General features: G+C 42.6%; 1 protein-coding gene across 7 annotated transcripts in view; it reads right to left on the bottom strand.

Moving 5' to 3' along the window:
* The window catches only part of acsbg2 (acyl-CoA synthetase bubblegum family member 2), a 71,720-nt gene that overhangs the window by 43,073 nt on the left and 4,444 nt on the right, over window positions 1-24,203 (bottom strand). For 4 of the 7 annotated variants that reach the window (XM_059991430.1, XM_059991432.1, XM_059991433.1 and 1 more), the window contains 2 exons: window positions 23,980-24,100; window positions 1,736-1,857 (listed from right to left, as the gene is read on the bottom strand). In XM_059991430.1, coding sequence (XP_059847413.1) covers window positions 1,736-1,857; window positions 23,980-24,100 — 243 coding nt within the window. Of the gene's footprint in view, window positions 1-761; window positions 926-1,735; window positions 1,858-23,979; window positions 24,101-24,203 lie in introns of those variants that run through there. The other 3 variants (XM_059991431.1, XM_059991434.1, XM_059991437.1) reach the window with 2 other exon arrangements.

The raw sequence follows: 24,203 nt of genomic DNA, 5'->3' as shown, positions 1-24,203 counted from the left end.
TAACTATCCAGTTTCTCAACAAAACTCACTCAGGTGTAATGCCCTGACTGTCCCTGCGCAACACCTCTTAAATGGTCTTCCTTGCTCCCCTTGTTCTGTTGGTGATTACTGAGTCTGGCCATAGGTCGACATTTATTTAAGTCTGATTATTGGCGAGTGACCGTTCTAATTGTGGATTGCTCGTGGCTGTTTGCACTGTTCTCCTGTAACTGTTGGTTGCTATCGTGTTGTCTGTTCCCATATTGCCTTGTGTTTATGCTTGGCACCGAACCATAATTAGTTCTGATACGTTTCTCGGTCTGGCAATAAAGCGATTCTGATCCTAATCCAATGCCCTCTTTTGTAAGTCAGGGTTCTTCTCTTCAAAACGATGAGTGTCTCAGTTAAACTGGGAGCAGTGCCAGAAATGATTACAGATTCCAGAACTATGAGCGCTATTTGTGCTTAAAATTCCCAGCCCAGAGCTCCTGATCAGAGCAAAGATCCTTTCCAGCCCTGGTAAAATCTAGCCTTAAAGCTCGATTCAGAAAGGTCCTAATGCTGCAGTCACTCGCTCTGCATTGCCAGTAATGCAGCCTCCCCCCCCCCCCACACACACACTTCGATGCAGCCTCTCCAAACACATCCACCGTTGCAGCCTTCATTCTAAATGTAAGTCTGTATTCAATAAAGTAATAGCACATTGATTCATTTTCCTCTTTACTTAACCTATCTTAACCTTCAGAGACGCAGTCCTCACCACAACTCTCGTTCCTACTCACTTCTGAATCATCAGTAAAATTTCACCACAGTTCACTCGTCTGGCGTGCTGTTACTCATGCAGCTCGGTTGATATAGCAATTCTCCCTCGGCATCATCAGCAAACAAGGCCAATCCATCTGAGGCGCTGCAGTGCAAATTCCACCCACCACCTGTGACTCAGAGATGAGAGCGTCACCGCAGAACTAACATTACATTTTCCAGTTATCAATCAGCTCTTCTGAAAGAGGCAACACATTGGCAAAGATTTGAGAAAGAAGCAAGCTTGAGGAAATGACATGATGGCATGATCCAGTGTACAGAAATAAGTACTGTAATGTTTAGTGTAAATGTGGTTCCCTTGCCTTTGGTTATTTTAGAAAACACTTCTTTGATTTAAAATACCTGTTCCCCTAAAAGTGTTATATCATTAATGCAAAAAAATACTAAGTTTTGAAACCCAATCTATTCCATTAATAATATACTACTATGGTTTATAACTTAATTGCTGCAAGTAAAATATCAATCTTGAAAAATGAACATCAAATTCTACCAAGCTCAATTCCATTAACTATCACTTCCCTCTTCAAAACTACCTCAAGAACTAAACACAAAGTACACTGCAGTTGCTTTGGTCAAATCAACACGTACAAACAAGCTGGATGAACTCAGCAGGTCGGACAGCATCCGTCGAAATGAGAAGTCGACGTTTCGGGCCGAGACATTGACTGCTCATTTCAACGGATGCTGCCCGAGCTGCTCAGTTCGTCCAGCTTGTTTGTACCCCAAGACCTAGTTAGACAAGTTGATTGTCCCTCTTCTTGGGAACCAGTGATTTTGGAAGCACCACTGCAAGTTTGAAAAAACTAGAAATCAAGGCTCCAACTCATCCAATTCAAAAGGTGAAAAATAATCAAGGTCTTTTGGAAACACGTTTCCCTGATAAATTCCAAGCAGCCAGGTTATAAAATACCCCACAGAGAAGGAACAGACTTACCATTGTTCTCAGGCACTTCCTTTTTTGACGAAGCCATTTCACTCGGGACTCCAGCAGCAGATTCCAGATCAGTGGGTGCTGCCTGCCCTGTGTTGTTCAGCACAAGTTCAGAGGGTGGTGTACTGTAACAGGTCAGAGGAAAAATAAGTAGGTTTCTTGGTGAAACATAGATACACAATTTCAATCCCTTTAAATTATTGCCAAACGGGGCTTAATTGTTCAATTTCCCTGAAAACACTGAGCAACTCGAGCTTGCTTTAGGAATCATTGCTCTCCTATCCCACTTGAGTCACCTTTGAGTCATAGCCCTGGGTTACATTAGCACTCTGGGGAGAAAGGTGGCTGGGCTGCCAGTCCAGTCCAACATGTTTCTGAACACGCTATTGAAACGTGACTCTGTATTGTTATGTATGTGGCCTGGCTACACAACGATGCTATTAATAAAAACGCTGGAGACGGGAGCTAAGTTTCATGGTTCTTTACCAACAGAAACCAAACTCGGCACACAGATACAGATCAATACACGCCTAATAGCGCATCATCAATGCGTGCCCAATAGTGCATGCAACAACGTGTTACTATAACATAAAGCAGTCCCACACTATACAGTAGACTAAATGGTACAGTCCTCTCCTTTTATTTTAATAGCGTATCAACTGGTTTTTTACTGGGGCACTACGCTAAACAAATGTTTACCCTTAACATACAAATGCCTACCAATTGTTTACTTAGTAACTTAATAATATCAAATTATAACAAAGTAACGTAATAATATCAAATTATAACAAGCCCCTTTTTTCCACTTTTTGTCTGACTCATTTATAACTCGTTTCGGGGGGGGGGGGGGTTCTACTCTGCCTTTTCGGGTAACATCTGGTCTGAAACGTTTGCTTTAGGGACTGAGTCTCCACAGGTACATCAGGCGGGTCCTCAGCATTGATGGCAGGGTTATCTGTAATTGAAGGTGATGTGGTCACATCAGGAGTGTTTGCTTCTACATCCAGGGAGTCCGGGCAAGGTGTTGTTGTGTTTTCCACCTGAGCATCCAGGATTTGGCCCACATGACGTCTCCATACGTTCTCTCCCATCTGAACTTTACACATCAGTGGCCCATCTACGGTGGACATTATACCCAGCTGCTACTTTTCAAGTGCAAGAACTGACTGTCCCACACTGAAATTCCGTGTTGACTTAGCATTCAAGTGTTTGAACTGTCTGTTCTCCACATCATGCCGTACATCTGGTTTGAGAAGATCCATGCAGGACCTCAGGTTCCTGTTCAGGAACATCATCGTTGGGGTCTGATTAGTGGTTGCATGTACTGCATTACGATAGATAAGGAGAAAGTTGTCTATCTCATGTTGCAGTGGTCGATTTTCGCTGTCCGTTGCCTCAATGGCTTTCTTGAATGTCTGCACAAATCTTCCTGCCAAGCCATTTGTGGATGGGTGGTAAGGGGCCGATTCCATTGCTCTTCACAAAACTTTGGAATTCTTCAGAGACAAATTGTCGTCCATTGTCTGAGCAGATTTGCTCTGGTATGCCGTTCCTGGTGAGCGTGGTCCTCCGAACTGGAATGGTCTTTTCCGATGTGGTTGTCTCCATTTTGATAACCTCTGGCCATTTGGAATGTGCATCAACGGTGATTAAAAAGATAGAGTCCATGAATGGTCCAGCAAAGTCAATGTGCACTCGTTACCACGGTGATGACGGCCACTCCCGTGGTTGTTGCATGCGCTATTAGGCGCGCATTGATCATGCGCTATTAGGCGCGTATTGATCTGTACTTAGCTCCCGTCTCCAGCGTTTTTATTAATAACATTGTTGTCTAACCAGGCCACATACACAACAAATTGGCGACAAGAATTATGAACCTATATCTTATCGGAACACCATGTTTTAGTAGATAATGACACTCGGAGAAGAGAGAGAATCTAGACACATCTCGATGGAGTGATGGACTGTGCTCATTTCGTCAAAAAAAAAGAAAACAAGGAGAGAACAGGTTTAATTAACATAGCAAAGATGGTGATGATTGGAACCATTACAGTGTTTGATAGTGGCATTGAAGACTGGGCAACTTACATTGAAAGAGTGGAGTTATATTGTGGTGCTAACGGTGTTAAGGATGAAAAGAAAGGCAGCATCTTACTCAGTATTATGGGAGCAAAAGCATACGGACTACTACGGAGCTTATTAACCCCTGAAAAGCCAGCTGACAAGACATTCAAGCAAACAGTAGACACCCTCCAACAGCATTTAAACCCCAAACCACTGGTCATTGCTGAAAGATTTAAATTTCACAATCTGAATCAGTGCAAAAAGGAAAGCATTTCTGAATATTGTGCCGAATTGCGCAAATTATCCGAACATTGTCAATTTGGAACTGGTCTATCGGACGCATTGAGGGACAGGTTAGTGTGTGGCATGCACTGTGAAACCACAGGAAAGAAGCTTCTGTGTGAAAGGCGCTGAATATTGCAAAATCAACGGAAACAGTAGCACGGGGTGCTTCCAAGATACAACAAAAATCTCTGGAATATGCTACGAATAAAATGTCACTAAGCAGAAATGAAGGAAAGAAGTGTTACTGTTTTGGGAACAGGTCACATGACCCAGATGTCTGTTGGTTTAAGACAAAGAATGCAGAAACTCTAGCAATCAGGGCCATATTGGCAGAGTATGTAAAGCTAGTAAACAGCAGAAAAAGGACAAAATACAGAGAAACAAGAAACCCCAGAAAGGAAAATGCGACTATGTACACAAAGCAGTTCTGATGACGACTCAGACAAAAATGAATTGTCTGCAACTTCACGGCGTGAAAGAGACAGATGATCGAAGAGTAATATGGATCACTCCACAAATGGCAGGCATGAGACTAAAAATGGAGTTGGACACAGGCTCAGCTTAACAGTGATCCCTGTACACGACTACAATCGACTGTTTTCTCATATACCTCTGAAATGGACTAAGCTACTGCTAAAGACTTACACAGGACAGAAAGTGAGTCCCAAAGGCAAAACTAAAGTGACAGTGACCTACGGAGACAAAACACAGCAGCTGGACCTCTATGTACTGAAAAATGGAGGACCACCTTTGCTGGGATGGGAATGGCTCAGGAAAATCCAGTTGGATTGGCACACCAACAAGGCACTAGATGCGTCAGCAAAGGAGGACAGCAAGGCTACATCTGAGAGACTTTCACAAATATTTGCTGACTCTGAGGAAGTGTTCATGAAAGGAATAGGAACAGTTCAGAGCATGAAGGTAAAGATTGAGACTGAGGAAAATTCATGTCCAAATTTCACAAAGCCAGGCCAGTGCCATATGCAATCCGTCCTACAGTAGAGGCAGACTGGGGTCCTATCAAAGGTGGATTGGAGTGAATGGGCCACACCTATTGTTCCAGTCATGAAGAAAACCTCCAGCACAAAACCAGGAAATCCAAGCAAGGTGCACATATGTGGTGACTTTAAAATGACTGTTAACCCAGTCCTCCGCACTGTACAGTATCCTCTACCTTGTACTGCGGACATCTTTGTTTCCCTGTCAGGCACAAAAATCGATTTGGCCCAGGTTTATCTCCAAATGGAAATCGGTGAAGCATCCAAGAAATACCTGACAATAAATACACACAAAGGACTTTACCAGTACAACAGGTTGGTGTTTGGGATAGCATCAGCTCCTGCAATCTGGCAAAGGGCAATGGACCAGGTCCTGCAGGGGATTCCAGGGACTCAGTGTTACCTGGATGACATCACTGTCACTGGCAAAGATGATGACAAACATCTTTCTAACCTTGAACAAGTGCTCACCGGGTTACAAGAATATGGGCTCAGAGCCAATCGACAGAAATGTGAGTTTTTCAAAAAGGAAATCTCGTGGGCATGTGATCAACAAAGATGGCTTACACATGTCTCAAGACAAGATAGAAGCGGTGATTAAGGCACCACCACCTGAAAATGTGTCTCAACTGAGAGCATATCTTGGGACTAGTGAACTATTACCACAAGTTCTTGCATAATCTATCCACAGTCCTACACCCACTAAATGCACTGTTACAGACAGGGACACAATGAAAATGGAATGAGAGCTGTGAGAAAGCATTTCAGGAAACTAAAAGACTTCAGAAGGGGTGCTTGCGCACTTTGACCCCTCCTTACCAATCCAAATGGCTTGTGATGCCATGTTCACCAGGAATGGAATACCAGAGCAAATCTGCACAGACAATGGATGACAATTTGCCTCTGAAGAATTCCAAAGTTTTGTGAAGAACAATGGAATTAAGCATGTTACATCTGCCCCTTATCATCCATCCACATAAAGTAGTCCCGTATTATACAGTAGGCTATATGGTGCACCGTATACTCTCTCAGACTGAGAAAGAGGTTTCCTGGGAGAGCCGGGTCTGGTTCAACTACACTTTACTGAACTACTGGTAATCTGGTCATCATTACTCTGTGGGAGCTTTCTCTGTACAATATGGCTGCCATGTTATAATAGTCCCACACACCATTTAACACACGTCTGATTAGAACTTTAAAGGAAGTACATAAAAAAATACTTAAAGCCCTTAAGCGTTTCAAAGAAACATACAGGAGATCTGAGAAACAGGAATTTCCACACTGAAGGTGGCCAGTATAAGGAATGAGCGGAAGGCAGTGGAACGATTAGAGGATTGCCTTCAGTCAGTGGACTGAGGCCTGTTCGAGAACTCATCTGAGGACCTGAATGACTACTCCAGGGTCATCACAGACTTTATTAAAACAGCTGCGGATGGATGTGTCCCCACAAAATCGTTCAGGGCTTTCCCCAGTCAGAAGCCCTGGATGAACCTGCTGAGAGCTGGATCAGAGGCATTCAAGTCTGGAGATCAAGAATGCTACAAGAGGTGCAGGCATGATCTCCAGATCTTGGTGAAGAGTAGATTCTGGACCAGACTGGAATCAATGAGGGACGCTCGACAGCTGTGGCGGGGTTTGAATGCCATAACCTCCTGTGAACTCTATCTTGCAACATAGGGGACAGCAGAGCTTCGCTTCCAGGTGGACTCAATGCCTTCTATGCCCACGTTGATCACAAGAACAGAATTGAAATGAATTGACTTTGAGTTCACACGGCATAAAGAAGGTTGGGAGCCCCTGGATCAGAGGGAGAAAGGCCTAATGCAGGTAAATGGGGTTAACATAGACAGGCATTACAGTTAACACGGTCTAGGTGAGGCAAAGGACCACTTCTGTGCTGTAAAGCTCAATAACTCTTACGCATTTCTTCACAGAATGAAACATTTAAAAGCAGTTCAAGAAAAGTTAGGAAACTAACTAAATATTAAGTTTAAAAAATAGAAGATAGAAAAAAAAAAGGCTGACCAAAATAAAGCCTTTGAATCATTCAGTTCTGATGCCTTTTCACACTTAGGCCAAACAATTCCTCTCCATCCACCACAAAAAGCAAGATCTCTCCCAGTGGCTACCACAGTTGCCGAGACGATGCCAAATGCAATTGGAGGAGCAATTTCTCATTTTATCCAAGAAGTCTCCAAATTGATAGCTTGAATATCGACAATTTCTCACCCCCCCTTTTTCCATTCCTCATTCTGGTTACCCTCTCACTGCCTCTCTCCTCTTCATCTGCATATCACCTCCCTCTAGTTCTCCTCCAACTTACCTTCCATCCAAGCTCCACTTTCCTCTCCTATCAGATTCCTTCTTCATTTGCCTTTTACCTCTTCCACCTACCACCTCCCAGCTTCTTACTTCCATCCCCCTCAGCCCCTCCCCCACCAGTTTTCAACTATCACCTGCCAGCTTATACTCCTTTCTCCACCCCTCTCTCCCCACCACCTTCTTATTCTGCTTCTGCCCCCTTCCTTTCCAGTCCTGACGAAGGATCGCGGCCCAAAATATCAGCTGTTTATTCCTGCCTGACTTGCTGAGTTCCTCCACCATTTTATGTGTGTTGTTCAAGATTTCTAGCATCTGCAGAATCTCTAGTGTTTAGGGTTCTTTTAAAAAAAAAAGGTGGGTGCCTTAGTTTTGAATTCTTAAAACTTCAAGGCTTCTGAACAAATATAGTATTCCTATTTTAAAAGAAAGGGGAAATGGAAGATTAAAAAAAAAGAGGAAACTTTAAGTCAATTTTCTGACATCAGTTATTTCAGTGCTATTAAGCAGTTGGTTCTGATTGCTCAAATGTGCAGGGAGAAGCTGTGGTCAGTTGGTACCATTCACCCTTCTGAATTGGTTGGCCCGGAATTGTCAGTACTGAATGAGAAAGCTGGGCTGCCGGTCCAGCATAGCAATGTGCAACTGGGCACCAGCCTGAGCCACACACACAAAGCAGATCAGGCAGCGTCCACAGGAAAGAGTAAACGGTCGATCTTCCCGGCTCAGACGTGACTCCATATACTCTGTCAAGCTGACGGGAAAAGCTCTTGGGTTCTATTTCCTGGAAGGTTGCTGAGGGGAACTAGGGAGTAAACAGCAGAGCTGTGGCCGTAATTTTCCAAGCATAAAGAGGTTAAGGGCGATGCCCGAGAAGAAAAACTAAAATGTTGTAACCTTTCTCAGAAAAAAAACTGTTGCATAAATAAACTTTGTGATTAGACAGTGGTGGGAAATGTTCTATAAATAAAGATAAGACGACAGAATTAGTACTGTCACTTAAACAAGTGGAATAAAAAAAACAAGAATGCTGAAACCAGTCAGGCAGGTCAGGAAGTGCCTGCTGAAAGGGAAATAAGAGATAGTGTCATTAATGGACAGTTGGCCCCAATCTGAAATGTTAGCTGGTTTCTCTTCCCCACAGATGCCGCCTGATCAGCTGTGTCTTTCCAGATCTGGTCTTGGTTCAAGGCAAGTTACTTTAGACAGGTGGGGATTTTCAAGAGAGGGGCTATGGAGGGACTATGGGCTTCCAAAAGGCATTTTGGAAGGTGCTGCGTAGTGGGCTTGATGAAGGTTTAAGGCTGTGGAATAAAATGGGCAGTGGTAGAAAATTGTTCAGAGGAAATGGAACCAGTAGTATGAGAGGTTGTGCTTTGGAGTGAGATTGACTGAAGAAACTGGGGATTTTCTCCTTGAAACTCTATAGAGGTTGTGAGAAGATCAGGTAGAAAGGTTTAAACCCAGGTAGAAAGGTTTAAATCAGGTAAAAAGGTTTAAACCCAGTTAAGAGAGTAGATGGAGAGAACCCTCTCCTATTGATGTATAGATCAAGAATTAGGAGATACAGTGATTGACTACAAAATTTTACAGTGACTGTAGGATCAAGAATGACCTGCCAGGGGTAATAGTGGAATAAGATTCAATTGTAGGATTCAAAACTGATCTGGATAGGTACTTGAAAGGAAATAATAAGCAAGGCTTTTCACAGAGGCTGGGGAGCGAGACCAGAAAGATTGTTTTTATATGGGTTCGACAGTGATTCATCATCACAATGCATGGAAACGGGCAGTGAAATGTGTCATTCCTGCTAACAATCAACACAAGCCCAAGGTGTGCTCCGGAGAGCCCACAAGGGTGGCCGCACAGTCTGGCACCCACACATCTTGCCTACAATATTCTCTGAACAATACAGGCAACAATAACAACAGCAGCAAAACCACCCCTCCCCCTCCTCCCACCCAACCACACACAGTCTTCTAACCCAGGGCAGGCCCCTAGCCTCCAGTGGAGCCTGACATGACCACACCAGGCCTTCAACCTCCCCAGCACACTCAGAAAATTACATTCTAATGAGTTGATAGGTTACACTTAAATGATGAGTGGGGCAAGTCGCCAGACTGGGTAGGAATCATAGATCACCATCACCCACTACCCCAAACTGCTGCCTTACAGATACTATTCAAACAGAACCCCGATTCACCGGTCCATTATTCGTTACAGGTCACAGACCTGAATAACTGCCTCAAAGAGCGACTGTCAATGGAAACAAAAGCAGTAGCACTATTAACATAACACAGAATTTGACATGAGAGTAAGAAGATTGGTCCAAAAATTAATATATATTAAAAATAAGCAATATGGGGAGCCATTTAAAGATCACACCCAAAGGTTAAAGCCTTGGCAGCAAACAGGTACAGCAACGGGCAGTATAGCAATTAAAATCAGGGCGGATCACAAGGTGCAGCTTGGAGGAGGGGTCATACTGTGAGGGATGGCAAGGCTGATGAGGTTAAATGGATGGGAGAGGATGAAGGTGGGGTCAACATATAAGGAGTTGAAAACAAACAAGAAAGGATTAAAGATAAGTATTTAGCTTAAAACGTTCATTCAATTTAGAGTTACTCAATGGCAGTATTTTCCATTTTGAAAGATGTACAAATATCCTGCCTGAATTGTGGCTTTGTTGAAGACAAAGCAGATAAAGTTGTGTTGAAGTAATATTGTCCTTTGTTAATTGTGCTAATTTGCACGCCAGTGGAATATTTGTTTCTGAATAAAGAAATAGCTTAAGTTACACAAGTCAATTCTTCCTGTGCTTGCTTAAGATGTTTAAAATGTCTAGCTCAGGATTATTATTTTCTTCCCCCAAAAGGAATTGGCTAGACGGACAAGCCCCTGGGAGAACACTGGAGGGAGGCCAGAGATCCCAGATCACTTCAAAAGGATAGAATCCTGGAGATCCCCAAGGGAGACCAGAGACCCTTGGACAAGGGCTTATAGTCCAGATCCTGGCAGCAGAAGCCTAATTGTGGATTTGGCAGTATATCTCAATCTGGGCAGGTCACAGTACAAGTAGTTACAAAAAGTAGAAAATCTGTCCTTTAGATTGTAAGACAATCACAATTTTCCACTCTTCAGAGCTCAGTCTAACAACTGTTGTAAAATTATTTTATACTGATCTTATTTACTCCTTCGATGATTCAACGTTCAGCACTCCAATCTTAAAATTAAGTTAGCCAGGTATAGTGAAAAATCTGCTGACTCTCAGGAGTCAAGAAGAATTTTTACATCATAAGCAAAAGGTATATTATACAGAACTTAGTTTTAAAACTTGCCCAAATACTACATGCGGTGAACGTACACTCAGAGGTCACTTCATTAGATACACTTGCTTGTCTAGTCAGCTAATCATGTGGCAGCAACTCAATGCATAAAAGCATGCAGACAAGGTCAAGAGGTTCAGTTGTTGTTCAGAGCAAACATCAGTGTGGGGAAGAAATATGATCTTGAGCATGGAATGATTGTTGGTGCCAGACAAGATGGTTCGAGTATCTCAAAGTGCTGATCTCCTGGGATTTTCATGTGCAAAAGTCTCTAAGAGTTTACAGAGAATGATGTGAAAACCACGTGAAAAGTTCAGTGAGCGGCAGTTCTGTGGGCAAAAACAGTGGTGTGCAGAAGAGCTTCTCTGGACGCACAACATGTCAAACCTTCAAATGGCTTGGGTTTCAGCACAAACGTTCACTCAGTGGTCACTCTATTAAGTATAGGAGGTACCGACCAAAGTGGTCACACCGAGGGTAGTGGGAAACCCTTGAACAACTCATTCAGTCTGTTTGGCAAGAATGGAAGTAGGGAAAACCCCAGATTAAAACAATCGTAAAATCAAATGATGAGAATAACTAACAATTAAGAATTGTTCAAAACAAAACTGCCATGAAGGAAAAAAAAATTACAATGCTAAAAACCTCAAAAGTCAATCTCCAGAATCTAGTTTTCATCAGTAGAAATTAAGCACAGTACAGATCTCGTGTGTCCCTGGACAAAGGTGCAACACCCATTTCAAATGAAGAGAGGAGGAGGATTAAAATTCCCAACCACACCTTTCCAACTAAATAGGTGGAACAGCTGGTTTAAAAGGTCATTCCTCACTTAAGTGAAGGTCAAAGATGATATGCTGGGCTGCACGTCTTAATCCAGCTCCCTACGAAAGACACTGCAACCTGCCGAAGGAGAATTCAGAAACGCAATGCTCCACGAGGGGAATCCGCACTGGTGTTCCTGGTAAATTTCTCCAAGCCCTTAAAAAAAAATACAGGGCAGCATGAGGGAAATTAGTTATCTTTGTCATAATGGCACTAAGCTTTACTAAACACCAACACAATTCTGCTGTATGTAATGAAATATGTGTGTGGGATAAATAATTCATCTGCTCTCAGGCTAGAACACTTTCCTTCCTTGACTTGGTTTCGCCACCCTCTAAACGCTTCACAAGAGCCATGTATCTGGCAGGAACCAGGACCAGAGGCCTCAGTGTGGAGTTAATACTCCTACAGCCGAACACAGGAAGGAAAGGACGGAATAGTCGGCAGTAGATGCAGCAGCCAAGAATACGTGGAAGGAAGTAAGGGGAACAGAATGCTTTTCCTACGCTGGATGGAGGTTTCCTGACAATAGATTAACAGTAACTGTTTAGGTCTGTAAGATGTGCCAAAGTGTCTCTTTCAGGCAAAGGCTTGCTTGTTTTACCCCTATACCTTTGATGACACACAAGTTAGATATTTCACTCTTTCGCCAGTGTTCCAGAACTGTGACTTTGGCGTAAACATTCATTGACAGTAAAAGTATTACTACAAGTACATAATAAATGACCTGGCACTACGTTCAAATAGGAAGCTCAGATTTAATACCCTGCAAAGCTCTCATTCAGGCCGGGGACATTCCACAAATGAATTAATGGCAATTCCGTGAATGACATCTGCATGCAACTCCCCAGGAAATGGGGCAACAGCAGCAGGAATCAAGTGCTGGAAAAACTTGATGTCATCCACACGAAAAAGTCAACTACAGGAGGTCTGCTAACTTATTGCTTTTATCTCTGCAGAAACTGGAGAGCAAATGTTTAAAACACTGACAAGCAGAGGTTTACAGTGTGCTTGCTGTCTTCGCTCTCCACTGGGCACGGACCAACAGATGACGGTATACCTTATAATATTGATTCAGGGCAAGTCTTAGCTTACCAGGAAGAGGATGAGTTACTGGACAGGAGCAAGATTTGACCAAGTGGGAAGTTGCAAGCTGACTAATGTTGGTGAGCAATCTGGCAGAGAAAAGCTTGTAAATTATACAGTGCCTTGTGGAAGTATTCAGCCTCCAACCCTTTGTTCGCATAAATGAGTATTACAGCCAGGGATTTTGATCAATTTAAATGAGAATTCTTATTTGTGAATTACAGGCTCCTTTTTCACAGTAGAGCCCAAAAAACAGGGAAGATTGTAAAGCATGAAAAACTAAAAATTCAAAACCTGAAAAGTAAACAATTCAAAAATTTCTAATCCCCCCCCCCCCCCCCCACAATTTGCTCAGTATTTAGTTGAAGCAGTTATTACAGCCTGTAGACTTTTTTGGATAAGTGTTACACACCATGTGGGTATCTTGTGACTGTCACATGACCATGATGTAATTGACAATCTGGTGATCGTGATGTAATGGCCTTGAGACGGTGGAGTGATGTATTTTCACGCCAGTGTGAAGTCACCTGATGTAATTTTCCCGCCAGTGTGAGGTCACATGATGGCCTGTTTTCAACAGGTATAAAATGGGGAAAGCCTGCTATGACTCAGGAGTTTTTGTTGGGACGTCGTTTAAGTCACCCGTTACTCCATTATGCTGCGTATTTGGTTCCATGATGCAGTTTTGTTTTAAAGTTGAGTTTTGATTCTTACTGTGAGGTACATTGTCATTGTGCCGGCAGTTTTGAAAATCACTGCCAGTTATGTTTGATGTACCTTTGATTTAATTTTAAAGTCTAAGGATTGGATAGTGAAGATTTACCGAGATATGGAAACCCGAAGGATCGAGTAAAGTTGGTGTCGTCGGCGGTCATACAGGATCGACCTTATTTAATCCTCGTTCAAGGAGGTAGTAACCTACATCCAAGATAACCCCTGCATTGTGAAAGCAGAAAGGGCTGGGTGCAGCGTTATTCGCCAAGGAAGGTCAGTTCCTTCAAGTCGTTTTTATTTCCTTCATTGTGACTCCTTCGGATACGGCATATTTCGGCTGGGATCAGCAGTAACGTCACATTATTAAGGGATTCGTTACTTCAGGAAAGTCTCTCCTAATTGACTGTATAAATCATTTGGACTTTCGTATTTACCACTTTTACAAAACGTGTTCGCATTTATCACTTTAAGAACTGTTCGAGTTGCCGTATAGCAGTTAACATCCAGTTAAGTTAGTCATTCGTCTATTTTTCATTTTTATTGAGCCATGTTTAAATAAATGCTTATTTGTTTATGAAAACCTGTTTCAATTCCATATTCATTGTTGCCATATCGTAACTTAAGTCTCCATTAGGTTTGCACAATGCGATTAAGCAAGGTTTGCCCATTCCTCCTTGCAAAATTGCTCAAGCTGTGCCAGGTTAGTTGGGGAGTGGGCAGTGGACAGCGATGTTCTGGTGTTGCTAGAAATGTTTGATCAGGTTAAGTACAGGACTCTGACTGGGCCACTCAAGCACATCAATTTTCTTCATTTGAAGCTGCTCCATGGTTGCTCCGGCAGAGTGCTTTGGGGCATTGTCCTGTTGAAAGACAAACTTCCTCCCCAGTTTAAGCTTTCTGGCCGAGGCTAGCAGGTTTTTAATCCAGGATTTCTCTGTATTTAGCAGCATTCATCTTCCCAACAATCCTGACCAGATTTCCAATCCCTGCTGCTGAAAGGTGTCTCCACAACATGACGCTACCTCCAACACACTTTACAGTACGGATTGTGTTACCAGGCTGATGCATGGTATTAGATTTATACCAAACATACTGTTTAAAGGCCAAAATGTTCCACTTTAGTCTCATCCAACCACAACACCAACACCTTCGTCCACCTCTTTACAGTATCTTCTAGCTGACACTTTGCAAAGTCTTTGTGAGCAAGGATATGTTTTTTTTTGGGCAGGGCTTCTTCTTCGTCACTCCCCCTTTCTGTGCAAGGCCTTTGAGATTGTGCAGCCATGAACTTCACCTCCAGTTGCAGCTGCTGATTTCTGCAGCTCACTCAGTGACTGTTGGTGTCACGTTTGTCTCGCTTACAAGTGCCAATCTTCTCCAGTGACTGTTTAGACGGGCTACCTGGCCTAGACAGTGTGGATGCGGTTTTTGAAGGACTACACTGAGCTCCGAGGTGTGTTCAGTGCCCTTGAGATGGTCTTGTACCCTTCCCCAGATTTGTTCTTCTCTATTATCATTTCCCTGACTTGTCTTGAATACTCTTTTGTCTTCATTTTAGCTTGGTCTATTCAAAATCTACCATACTGTTGGACCTTACAAAGACAATGGGTCTTATAAATTCTAATAAATTCATAGAAAACAGACGATCCTCCAATTTTCTACATCAACAAACTGGGTAAGTTGGTAAGGTAATTGCACCTAAAGGAAGTTAGCATAGTAATTACAAAGGGGATCAATACTTCTTCAGCCTCAGAACTTCGGTTTTTAATTTTTATTAAACTGTTGAGAGGTTTTTGAATGTTTCATTTGATTTGACATGATGCGCAATGTTTTGTAGATTCGTTCAAAAATCCTACATTTCATATTTAGAAAAGGAGACGGTAAAATGTGAAAATAGTTGTGCAGGCTGAATACTGTTTCAAGACACTGTATAAACCAAATGGAAGACTATTCAAGGAAAAAACTATCAACAGACAGGAAAATGGCAGCAGAGTCTAATGTTACTTATCGCCATCCTCAATGAAGACCTCTCCACCGTCCAGACTATCCAACAGTGCAAGGCAGCTTTTGAAACTTTTACACAGTTCACTGTCTGCAAATGCATACCTCCTGAAGGACGATCTCTGGAGTAGCAAGTTTTAACTGCAGATTGCACGTGGGAGGACCTAATTATTCAATGCTATCTGGTGATTATTGCTCCTCCTCTGCTAATGCTCAAGGGGAAACTGAATGGGGTAGAGGCATTTTGCAACTTTCCCCAAAACTTCAGGGAAGTTCCCCAAAGTTTCAAAGGAATTTTCTAAAACAGACACAAAAAAAATTCTGACTAAAAAGACAAAATAAAAGTTGAGCCTCCTTGTAAAAGGTTCAAGAAACACAGCAATTCAGCTTTAAAATCCAGTATCAACCACACATGGACATTCAAAATTAACCCAATTTTATAATGATATCAGTTACATTTTTATGCAAGTCATGGGCCATGAAATTTAGCAGGGCAGGTATGACTGAACCAACTATTTGCAAAGCCACACTTTGGGCTAACCTCCCGTCAAATCTTGAGCAGAATATGACATAAAACTAGTGGGCTACGTTAGTCTAGAATGCCGAGACTCATCCGCTGGACTCATGTCCTGACGGTAGATGTTTTGGACCCAGGTTTTTTTGGACAGTTATGCAATTATTTTCTCTGTGCCAATTCAAACTTTAATCCACCCATACTAATGCCGATAAACAAGGGAGTAAACCACAATGACATATTAACTTCTACAGCCTTTCTGGCAGCTTATCAAACCCCCAAGGGCAAAGGCATTCGAAGTTGACTGCACGAACAGACCATCTCCAACAATCTCTAAATTGCTCAGTACAAATAGCTCAAAAATGAGAAAGGTGGGGTTTTGGCAAGACCACTGATGAGAATACATATCTTAACAGAATATACATTAATAGTACTATAACCAAACACATGCCTACATTTGAATGGGATCATGGAATAAAAGAAACTGGTAACTCGGCTCAAGTAGATCAGATTGAACACATCTGATAGCACCTTGGTAGAAAATCACTGGGCGGGCCCCACTAATTGGCTACAAGAGGTAGTGACTATAATCATGTATTGAACACTTCCAATTTTACAGTTCCACCTCAAGAATGTAAGAAAACCCTTCTTTATCTGTAAAATGGTCATAACCCAGAAGAGCATAATTGAGTCATTTAGAGCCTGCTCTGCCATTCCATCATGGCTGACTTATTATCCCTCTCAACCCCAATCTCTCACCTTCTCCCAACAGCCTATGACACCCTTACTAACCAAGAACATATCAAACTCCCAGCCATTTGTAGCAATGAATTCCGCAGATTCACTACCTCTGACTAAAGAAGATCCCCTTCATCTCCATTCTATGTGGATGTCCCTCAACTCTGAGGCTGTGTCCTCTAGCCCTAGTTTCACCCACTATAGGAAACATCCCTCCACATCCACCCTACTAGGTCTTTCAAAATTTGATAGCTTTCAAGGAGATCCCCCCCCCCCCACCCATTCTACTAAACTCCAGTGAGTACAGGGCCAGAGGCATCAATTGCTTCTCATATGTTAACCCTTTAATTCCCGGGATATTCTCTGGATCCTCTGCAAAGTCAGCACATCTCTTTTCTTAGATAAGGGGTCTAACACTGCTGACAATATTCCAAGTGAGGTCTGACCAACATCTTATAAAGCCCCAGCACTACATCCTTGCTCTTATGTTCTAGTCCTCTTGAACTCAATGCTAGCATTGCTTTGGTCTTCCTCAACACTGACTCTACCCGCAAGTTAAATCTTTAGGGAATCCTGCACAAGTCCCTTTGCACCTCAGATTTCTGAATTTGCTCCTCATTTAGAAATTAGTCTACACTTGATAAATACCACTGCCCAGAGCAGGAAAGCACAAAATATTGTATGTCTCTTGACAGGAAGTAAAGCAACTTCTTTGATAACCGAGATCACCAGATCTAGTGAGATACATATCCTATGTATCTCGTGCTGAACAGCTGCCAGCAAAACGATACTTTTATTTACACCTTTTGGGAGTGTGAACACAGTTTCAAACTAGAGTGACCGCAGAAGATCCAACACCAGCATACCATAACGATTCATGTCAGAAAGTGGGAGTGACTCATTCAGGGAGATCATTCATTTGTGTCACTGTCTAAGCTGTATTCATTCTGCTCAATATTACCCGGCCTTGTTACATTACCAGTAACTAAATGGTCTGAAAGCGGATGTTATTTTTGCATTGGCAAGACCATTGGAAAAAAACTAGGCAACACCAACTATTTAATACTCTGGATTTAACAGATTTATTGGCAGGTAATTGTAGGAACATTGACATTTAAGATAATCACTCCCTTACCAACATCTCGCAAGTATTCCACTATGAAGAATGCATCAATCATGGTTCAGCCATTCCATTGGAGAAGCAACTGCAATTAACCTCAGGGAAAGGTTGACTATGCTGAATCACTATTCCTTGGCGCATAGGAGAATGAGGGGACCTCACAGAAGTTTAGAAAATTATGAGGGCTATGATAGTCCTGGGTCAAGGAGTCCAAGACTAGAGGGCAGAGATATAGGATAGGACAGAATAGATTTAAAAGAGATCTGAGAGGCAACTTCTTTACAGAGAGGAGTGAGTACCTGGAATGACCTGCCAGAAGAGGTCAAGGCAGGTACAATTGTAACTGTTGAGAGGCACTTGGAAAGGCTTATCCAGATCCCTCTTAAAAATGGGTCAGGCCTTGAAGGGCTATGGGTCAAATGCAGGCAAATGGGACTAGCAGGAGGATGCAGTGGTCAGCACGGAGTAGATGGGCTGAAGAACCCATTTCAGCGCTTATTACTCTATGAGAAAAACATTCATAATAAATAAATCATGGAAGAAGAGCATCATAAATGTCACCAATTTATTAATCCAATTGAAAACAACCTTAACTGCCAAACATGTCAAAAGATATATGGCATTAATATCAACAAAAGAATGTATTGAGTCACCAGGAACAGAACTGTAATTGGGCAGGAGCGGACTCCTTTGAAGATGTCTTGTACTTGAGCAAGAAAATTGGGTGCATATTCTTTTGGGTTAGTCACCTGCTTTATAAAGCTTCATTCTAAGTTCTGTTTTCAACTAAGTTCTGAGCAAAAAATGACTCAAGCTTGAAATATGATGGTTTAGCTATGATGATTGTTTTATGCATATAAAATCACAATAAAGATAAAAGTACACTGGACAAATCTGTCTCCGTTATCCTCAAACTGTCAGAATGGACACCAGCACACTGGACAGTAAACGGCCAAATACATTGTGCTATGTTCTACACAATGTGTGAGTGCACCAACGGACACATGGCGATGTTATACACGAGTCTGCTTGTTCAATGGAGTAACCATTGCGGAGTCCTCATGAATAGGTCTCTAGAAAATGGGTGTACTTAAAGTGGAGACGGATGGATTCTTAATTAGCAAGTGCATCTAAGATTATGACAAGAGAATGGGGTCAAGGGGTGAAATCAAATGGTGGAGTAGACTCGATGGGCTGAATGGCCTACTTCTGCCCCTATGTTCATGGTTTAGGTTTAAACAATGGTGTAGAGGAGTACTTAGCCAGAGCATTTATGGTTTAGTTGTTCAGTTACTGTGAAAGAACACTAAACATTGTCTGGGTGTTACAAAAACTACAGCCACACTTACACAAGATTGTGTTTAATATACACTCTAACCGCTACATGGCAACAATACAGTGTGAAGTTACCATCTCAACTGTGTTGGACCAATGCTCTTGACCGATTACAAACAGCATTATCCAGCATCACGAGTGCCCACACTAACGCCCAGGTTGGGAATAAATGAGGATTTGATTTAGTCAGCTTCACTCCAATATTTAAATTTAATGGTGGAGGGTAGAAGCGATGAGAGAAAAATGATGCCTTTTTTTAGCTCAATAGTGGTTTCAATGCCGTGAGGTTAAGGATCTACCATTGTGGGTGGGCTGCTATTCAACCCACTGAAAGGATTGTCCTGTTTAAGGAGTCTTATCCTTGTTTGGAAATAATGCACTGAAAGTTCAGTACTTGCTCCTCCGGGTGGTGGGGCTGTTATAAAGGGGACACTGTGAGCAGTTCTGGCAATGCTCTCCAAGAGTGAAAGATGATCTTATTGAGACACATAAAGATTTGCGAGGTGTTTACGAGATACATTCCATGCTGCACAATATTTAGCCTACAAAGCACATCAGGACTCGAAATGGGTCTATCTGTGCTTGCAGGGTTTGGCTCGTGATCCATAGGGTTCCATGTTTGCCGAGTTACTCTGTTGTTTTATGTGGCCATTCCCCTCAATAAGTATACCACTTTGGATACTTTTGTGGGGGATGATCTCCCGAGGGAGCGGTTTGGTAACCGGGTTACAGGCACTGACATGGGTCTGTGGTGCAGAAGGGAAAGAGAGAGAAGGGAGCAGTAGTGACGGGGACCAGACAGGAAATTCTGTGGACATGAACGGGACACCCGGCTAAGTAAGTTGCCTCCCAGGTGCCAGGGTCAGGGATGTCTCAGATTGTGTCCACAACATTTTGGAGGGAGGGAGAACAGTCAGTTCTCTTGGTACATATTGGCACCAATGACAGGAATGAGATCCTGAAAAGAGAATTTAGAGGATTAGGTAGAATGCCGAGAAGCAGGATCTCCCGGGTAGTAATTTCTGGACTGCTGCCTGTGCCATGCACCAGTGAGAGTAGAAACAGGATGATTTGGCAAGTAAACGTGTGGCAGAGAAGCTGTTGCAGGGGGCAGGGCTTCAGGTTCTTGGATCTTTGGGATCTCTTCTGGGGGAGGTGTGACCTGTTCAAAAGGGACGGGTTGCACCTGAACCCAAGGGGGACCAATATTCTCGTGGGCAGGTTTGTTAGAGCTGTTGGGGAGGGTTTAAACTAACTTGGCAGTGGGGTGGGAACCCGAGTGAAGGGACTCAGGATAGAACAGATGGTAATAAGATAAAGATAGCCTGCAGTCAGACTGTCAGGAAGGGCAGGCAGGTGATGGGACATAGTTTCAGCCCACAGGCAGTGTATCAAAACATTAGGGATGCAAAATCAAAAAGGGTAGCAAATACAGTACTCAAAGTGTTATAACTCAATTCACTGAGTATAAGAAATAAGGTGGAAGATTGGTTGCACTATTACAGATTTTCAGGTATGATGTTGTGGCCATCACCGAATCGTGGCTGAAGGATGGTTGTAGTTGGGAGCTGAATATCCAAGGTTACACATTATATTGGAGGGATAGGAAGATAGGCAGAGGGGGTATGGCTCTACTGGTAAAGAATGGCATCAAATCAGTAGAAAGATGTTACATAGGAGCAGAAGATGTTGAATCCTTGTGGGTTGAATTAAGAAACTGCCAGGGTAAAAGAATATTGATGGCAGTTATATACAGGCCTCCCAACAGTAGCTAGGACCACAGGTTACAACAGGAAATAGAAAAGGCGAATCAAAAGGGCAATGTTATGGTAGTCATGGGCGATTTTAACATGCAGATCATTTGGGAAAATCAAGTTGGTAATGGATCTCAAGAGAGTGGTTTATTGAATGCTTGAGAGATGGCTTTTTAGAGCAGTTTGAGCCTACTAGGGGATCAGCTATACTGGATTGGGTGTTGTGATGTAATGAACTGGAGAGGGTTAGGGAGCTTAAGGTAAAAGAACCCTTACGAACCAGTGATCACAATATGATTGAATTCAACTGGAAATTTGATAGAGAGAAAGTGAAATATTTCAGTGGAGTAATTACAGTGGCATGAGAGGGGAGTTGGCCAAAGTAAATTGGAAGGAGCCGTTGACAGGAATGTCCGCAGAGCAGCAGTGGGGTGCGTTTCTGGGAAAGATGAGGAAGGTGCAGGACACGCGTATTCCAAAAATGAAGTAATACTCAAATGGCAAAATAGTACAACTGTGGCTTACAAGGGAAGTTAAAGTTAATGTAAAAGCAAATGAGAGGGCATACAACAAAGCAAAAATTAATGGAAAGATAGATGATTGGGAAGTTTTTAAAAACCTACAGAGAACAACTAAAAGAATCATTAGAAGGGAAAAACTGAAATATGAAAGCAAGCTAGCAAATAATATCAAAGTGGATAGTAAAATCTTTTTCAAGTATGTAAAAAAGGACAGTTAAGAGTGAATATAGGACTGTTAGAAAATGAGGCAGGAGAAATAATAACAGGAGACGAGGAGATGGCAGGTGAACTAAATGAGTATTTTGCATCAGTCTTCACTATGGAAGACACTAGCAGTGTGCCAGATGTTGTAGTGTGTGAAGGAAGAGAAGTGGGTGCAATTACTATTACCAGAGAGAAGGTGCACAAAAAGCTGAAAGACCTGAAAGTACTTAAGTCACCCAGACCAGATGAACTGCACCCAATTGGTTCTGAGAGAGGTAGCGTTGGAGATAGTGGCGACATTAGCAATGATCTTTCAAAAATCATTGGACTCTGGCACGTTGCCAGAGGACTGGAAAATTGCAAATGTCACTCCACTCTTTAAGAAAGAAGGAAGGCAGCAGAAAGGAAATTATAGACCAGATAGCCTTACCTCAGTGGTTGGGAAGATGTTAGAGTCAATTGCTAAGGACGAGGTGATGGAGTACTTGGTGACACAGAACATGATAGGACAAAGTTAGCAATTTTCCTTAAGGGAAAATCCTGCCTAACAAACTTGTTGGAATTCTTTGAGGATAGATAAAGGAGATGTAGTGGATGTTGTATATTTGGACTTTCAGAAAGCCTTTGACAAGGAGCCACACGAGGCTGCTTACCAAGTTAAGAGCCCATGGTATTACAGGAAAGTTATTAGTATGGCTAGAGCATTGGCTGATTGGAAGAAGACAGCAAGTGGGAATAAAAGAATCCTTTTCTGGTTGGCTGCCAGTGACTAGTGGTGTTCCACAGGGGTCGGTGTTGGGACCACTTCTCTTTATGCTGTGTATAAATGATTCAGATGATGAAATAAATGGCTTTGTTGCCAAGCTTGTGGATTATGTGAAGATTGCTGGAGGGGCACCTAATGTTGAAGAAACAGGTAGGATGCAGAAGGACTTCGACAGATTGGGAGAATGGGCCAGAAAGTGGCAAATGAAATACAATGTTGGAAAATACATGGTCATGCACTTTGGTAATAGAAATAAATGTGCAGACTATTGTTTTAAAAGGGGAAAAAACCCAAAAGTCTGAGATGCAAAGGGACTTGGGAGTCCTTGTGCAGAACACCCTGAAGGTTGACTTGCAGGTTGAATCGCTGGTGAGGAAGGCAAATGAAATGCTAGCATTCATTTCAAGAGGGCTAGAACATAAAAGTAGGGATGTGATGCTGAGGCTTTATAACGCACTGGTGAGGCCTCACCTTGAGTATTGTAAACAGTTTTGGGCTCCTCATTTTAGAAGAGATGTGCTGGCATTGGAGAGGGTTCAGAGGAGGTTCACAAGGATGATTCCAGGAAAGAAAGGTTTATCACATGAGGAACGTTTGGTGGCTCTGGGTCTATACTCACTGGAATTTAGAAGGATGAGCAGGATTTTATTGAAATCTTTCGAACGTTGAAAGGCCTAGCCAGAGAAGATGTGGAAAGGATATTTCCCCTTGTGGGAGAGTCTAGGACAAGAGGGCACAGCCTCAGGATAGAGGGGCATCCATTCAAAACAGAGATACGGAGAAATTTCTTTAGCCAGCGGATGGTGAATTTGTGGAATTTGTTGCCACATGCAGCAGTGGAGGCCAGGCTGTTGGGTGTATTTAAGGCAAAGATTGACAGGTTTTTGATTGGACATGGCATCTAAGGATACGGGGAAAAGGCCGGGAACTGGGGTTGAGAGGGAGAAGTAAAAAGGATCAGCCATGGTCGAATGGTGGAGCAGACTCGATGGGCCAAATGGCCTAATTCTGCTCCTATATCTAATGTTTTAGTTCATGTTCTTAATACTATTATTTGCACAACTTGTCTTGTTTTGCACATTGATTGTGTTCTTCATAAATTTTAATGCATTTCTTTAGTTTCTTGCAAATACCTGCAATAAAATGAATCTTGAGGTGGTATATGGTGATGCATATCGTACTTCGATAATACATTTACTTTGACTTTGAAAATACTTTCTTTATATAACACATGAGCACTTAGTTCAAATTAACTTTTCCCCTTGAGAACCAAACATGCCCACTAACCTTTGCAAATTATCACCATTAATTAAAAAGTTGAGACTAGTTGTCCACAACTTGGCCAGATCCCCGCCCCAGGTTCATTCTGCAATTTATTTCAGACCTGAGTGACCGCTGATGTTGGAGAAGAGTTACTGTAGACCCCCCCCCCCCCCCCACTTGTGCAAGGAGTTAGTCAGGGTATAGACTTCAGCATAAACTCTAATACACTGGTCTTTGTGCCAACTTTTTTTGTGTCCAAACCTCAAAAGTCATGTTGACCCAGTGCATTCATTCATTCACAGGATGCCCAGCTGCTTTGCAACAATATTTTAATTATTTGAAGGTATAACCCAAACTTCCTTGCAGATTAGTTGTGTGCAGTGAACGTTTGAGAACTGGATAAGTGCTGATTCATACCTTGCTGAGAACTCGCTGAGCGGGTTCACGTCAACCGGCCGCGGCTGCTGATGGTCCGGGACTCCAATAGGTGCCTCAGTCACGGCGAGAGACATTTCGGAATTGCACAAACCTACTGCTGCTGGAGAAACAAAATACCCAGTGTTGAACTCACACGTATTGTAGAAACAAGATGACTCATGCCTGCCAAGTTAATCAATGGCAGGAAGCCAGGCGCGCTGGTG

This window comes from Hypanus sabinus, chromosome 16 (assembly GCF_030144855.1).
Source record: "Hypanus sabinus isolate sHypSab1 chromosome 16, sHypSab1.hap1, whole genome shotgun sequence".
In the NCBI taxonomy this organism is placed as follows: Eukaryota; Metazoa; Chordata; class Chondrichthyes; order Myliobatiformes; family Dasyatidae; genus Hypanus; species Hypanus sabinus.
The sequence above is the reverse complement of the archived record's forward strand: the minus strand, read 5'-3'. Positions and strand labels throughout refer to the sequence as shown.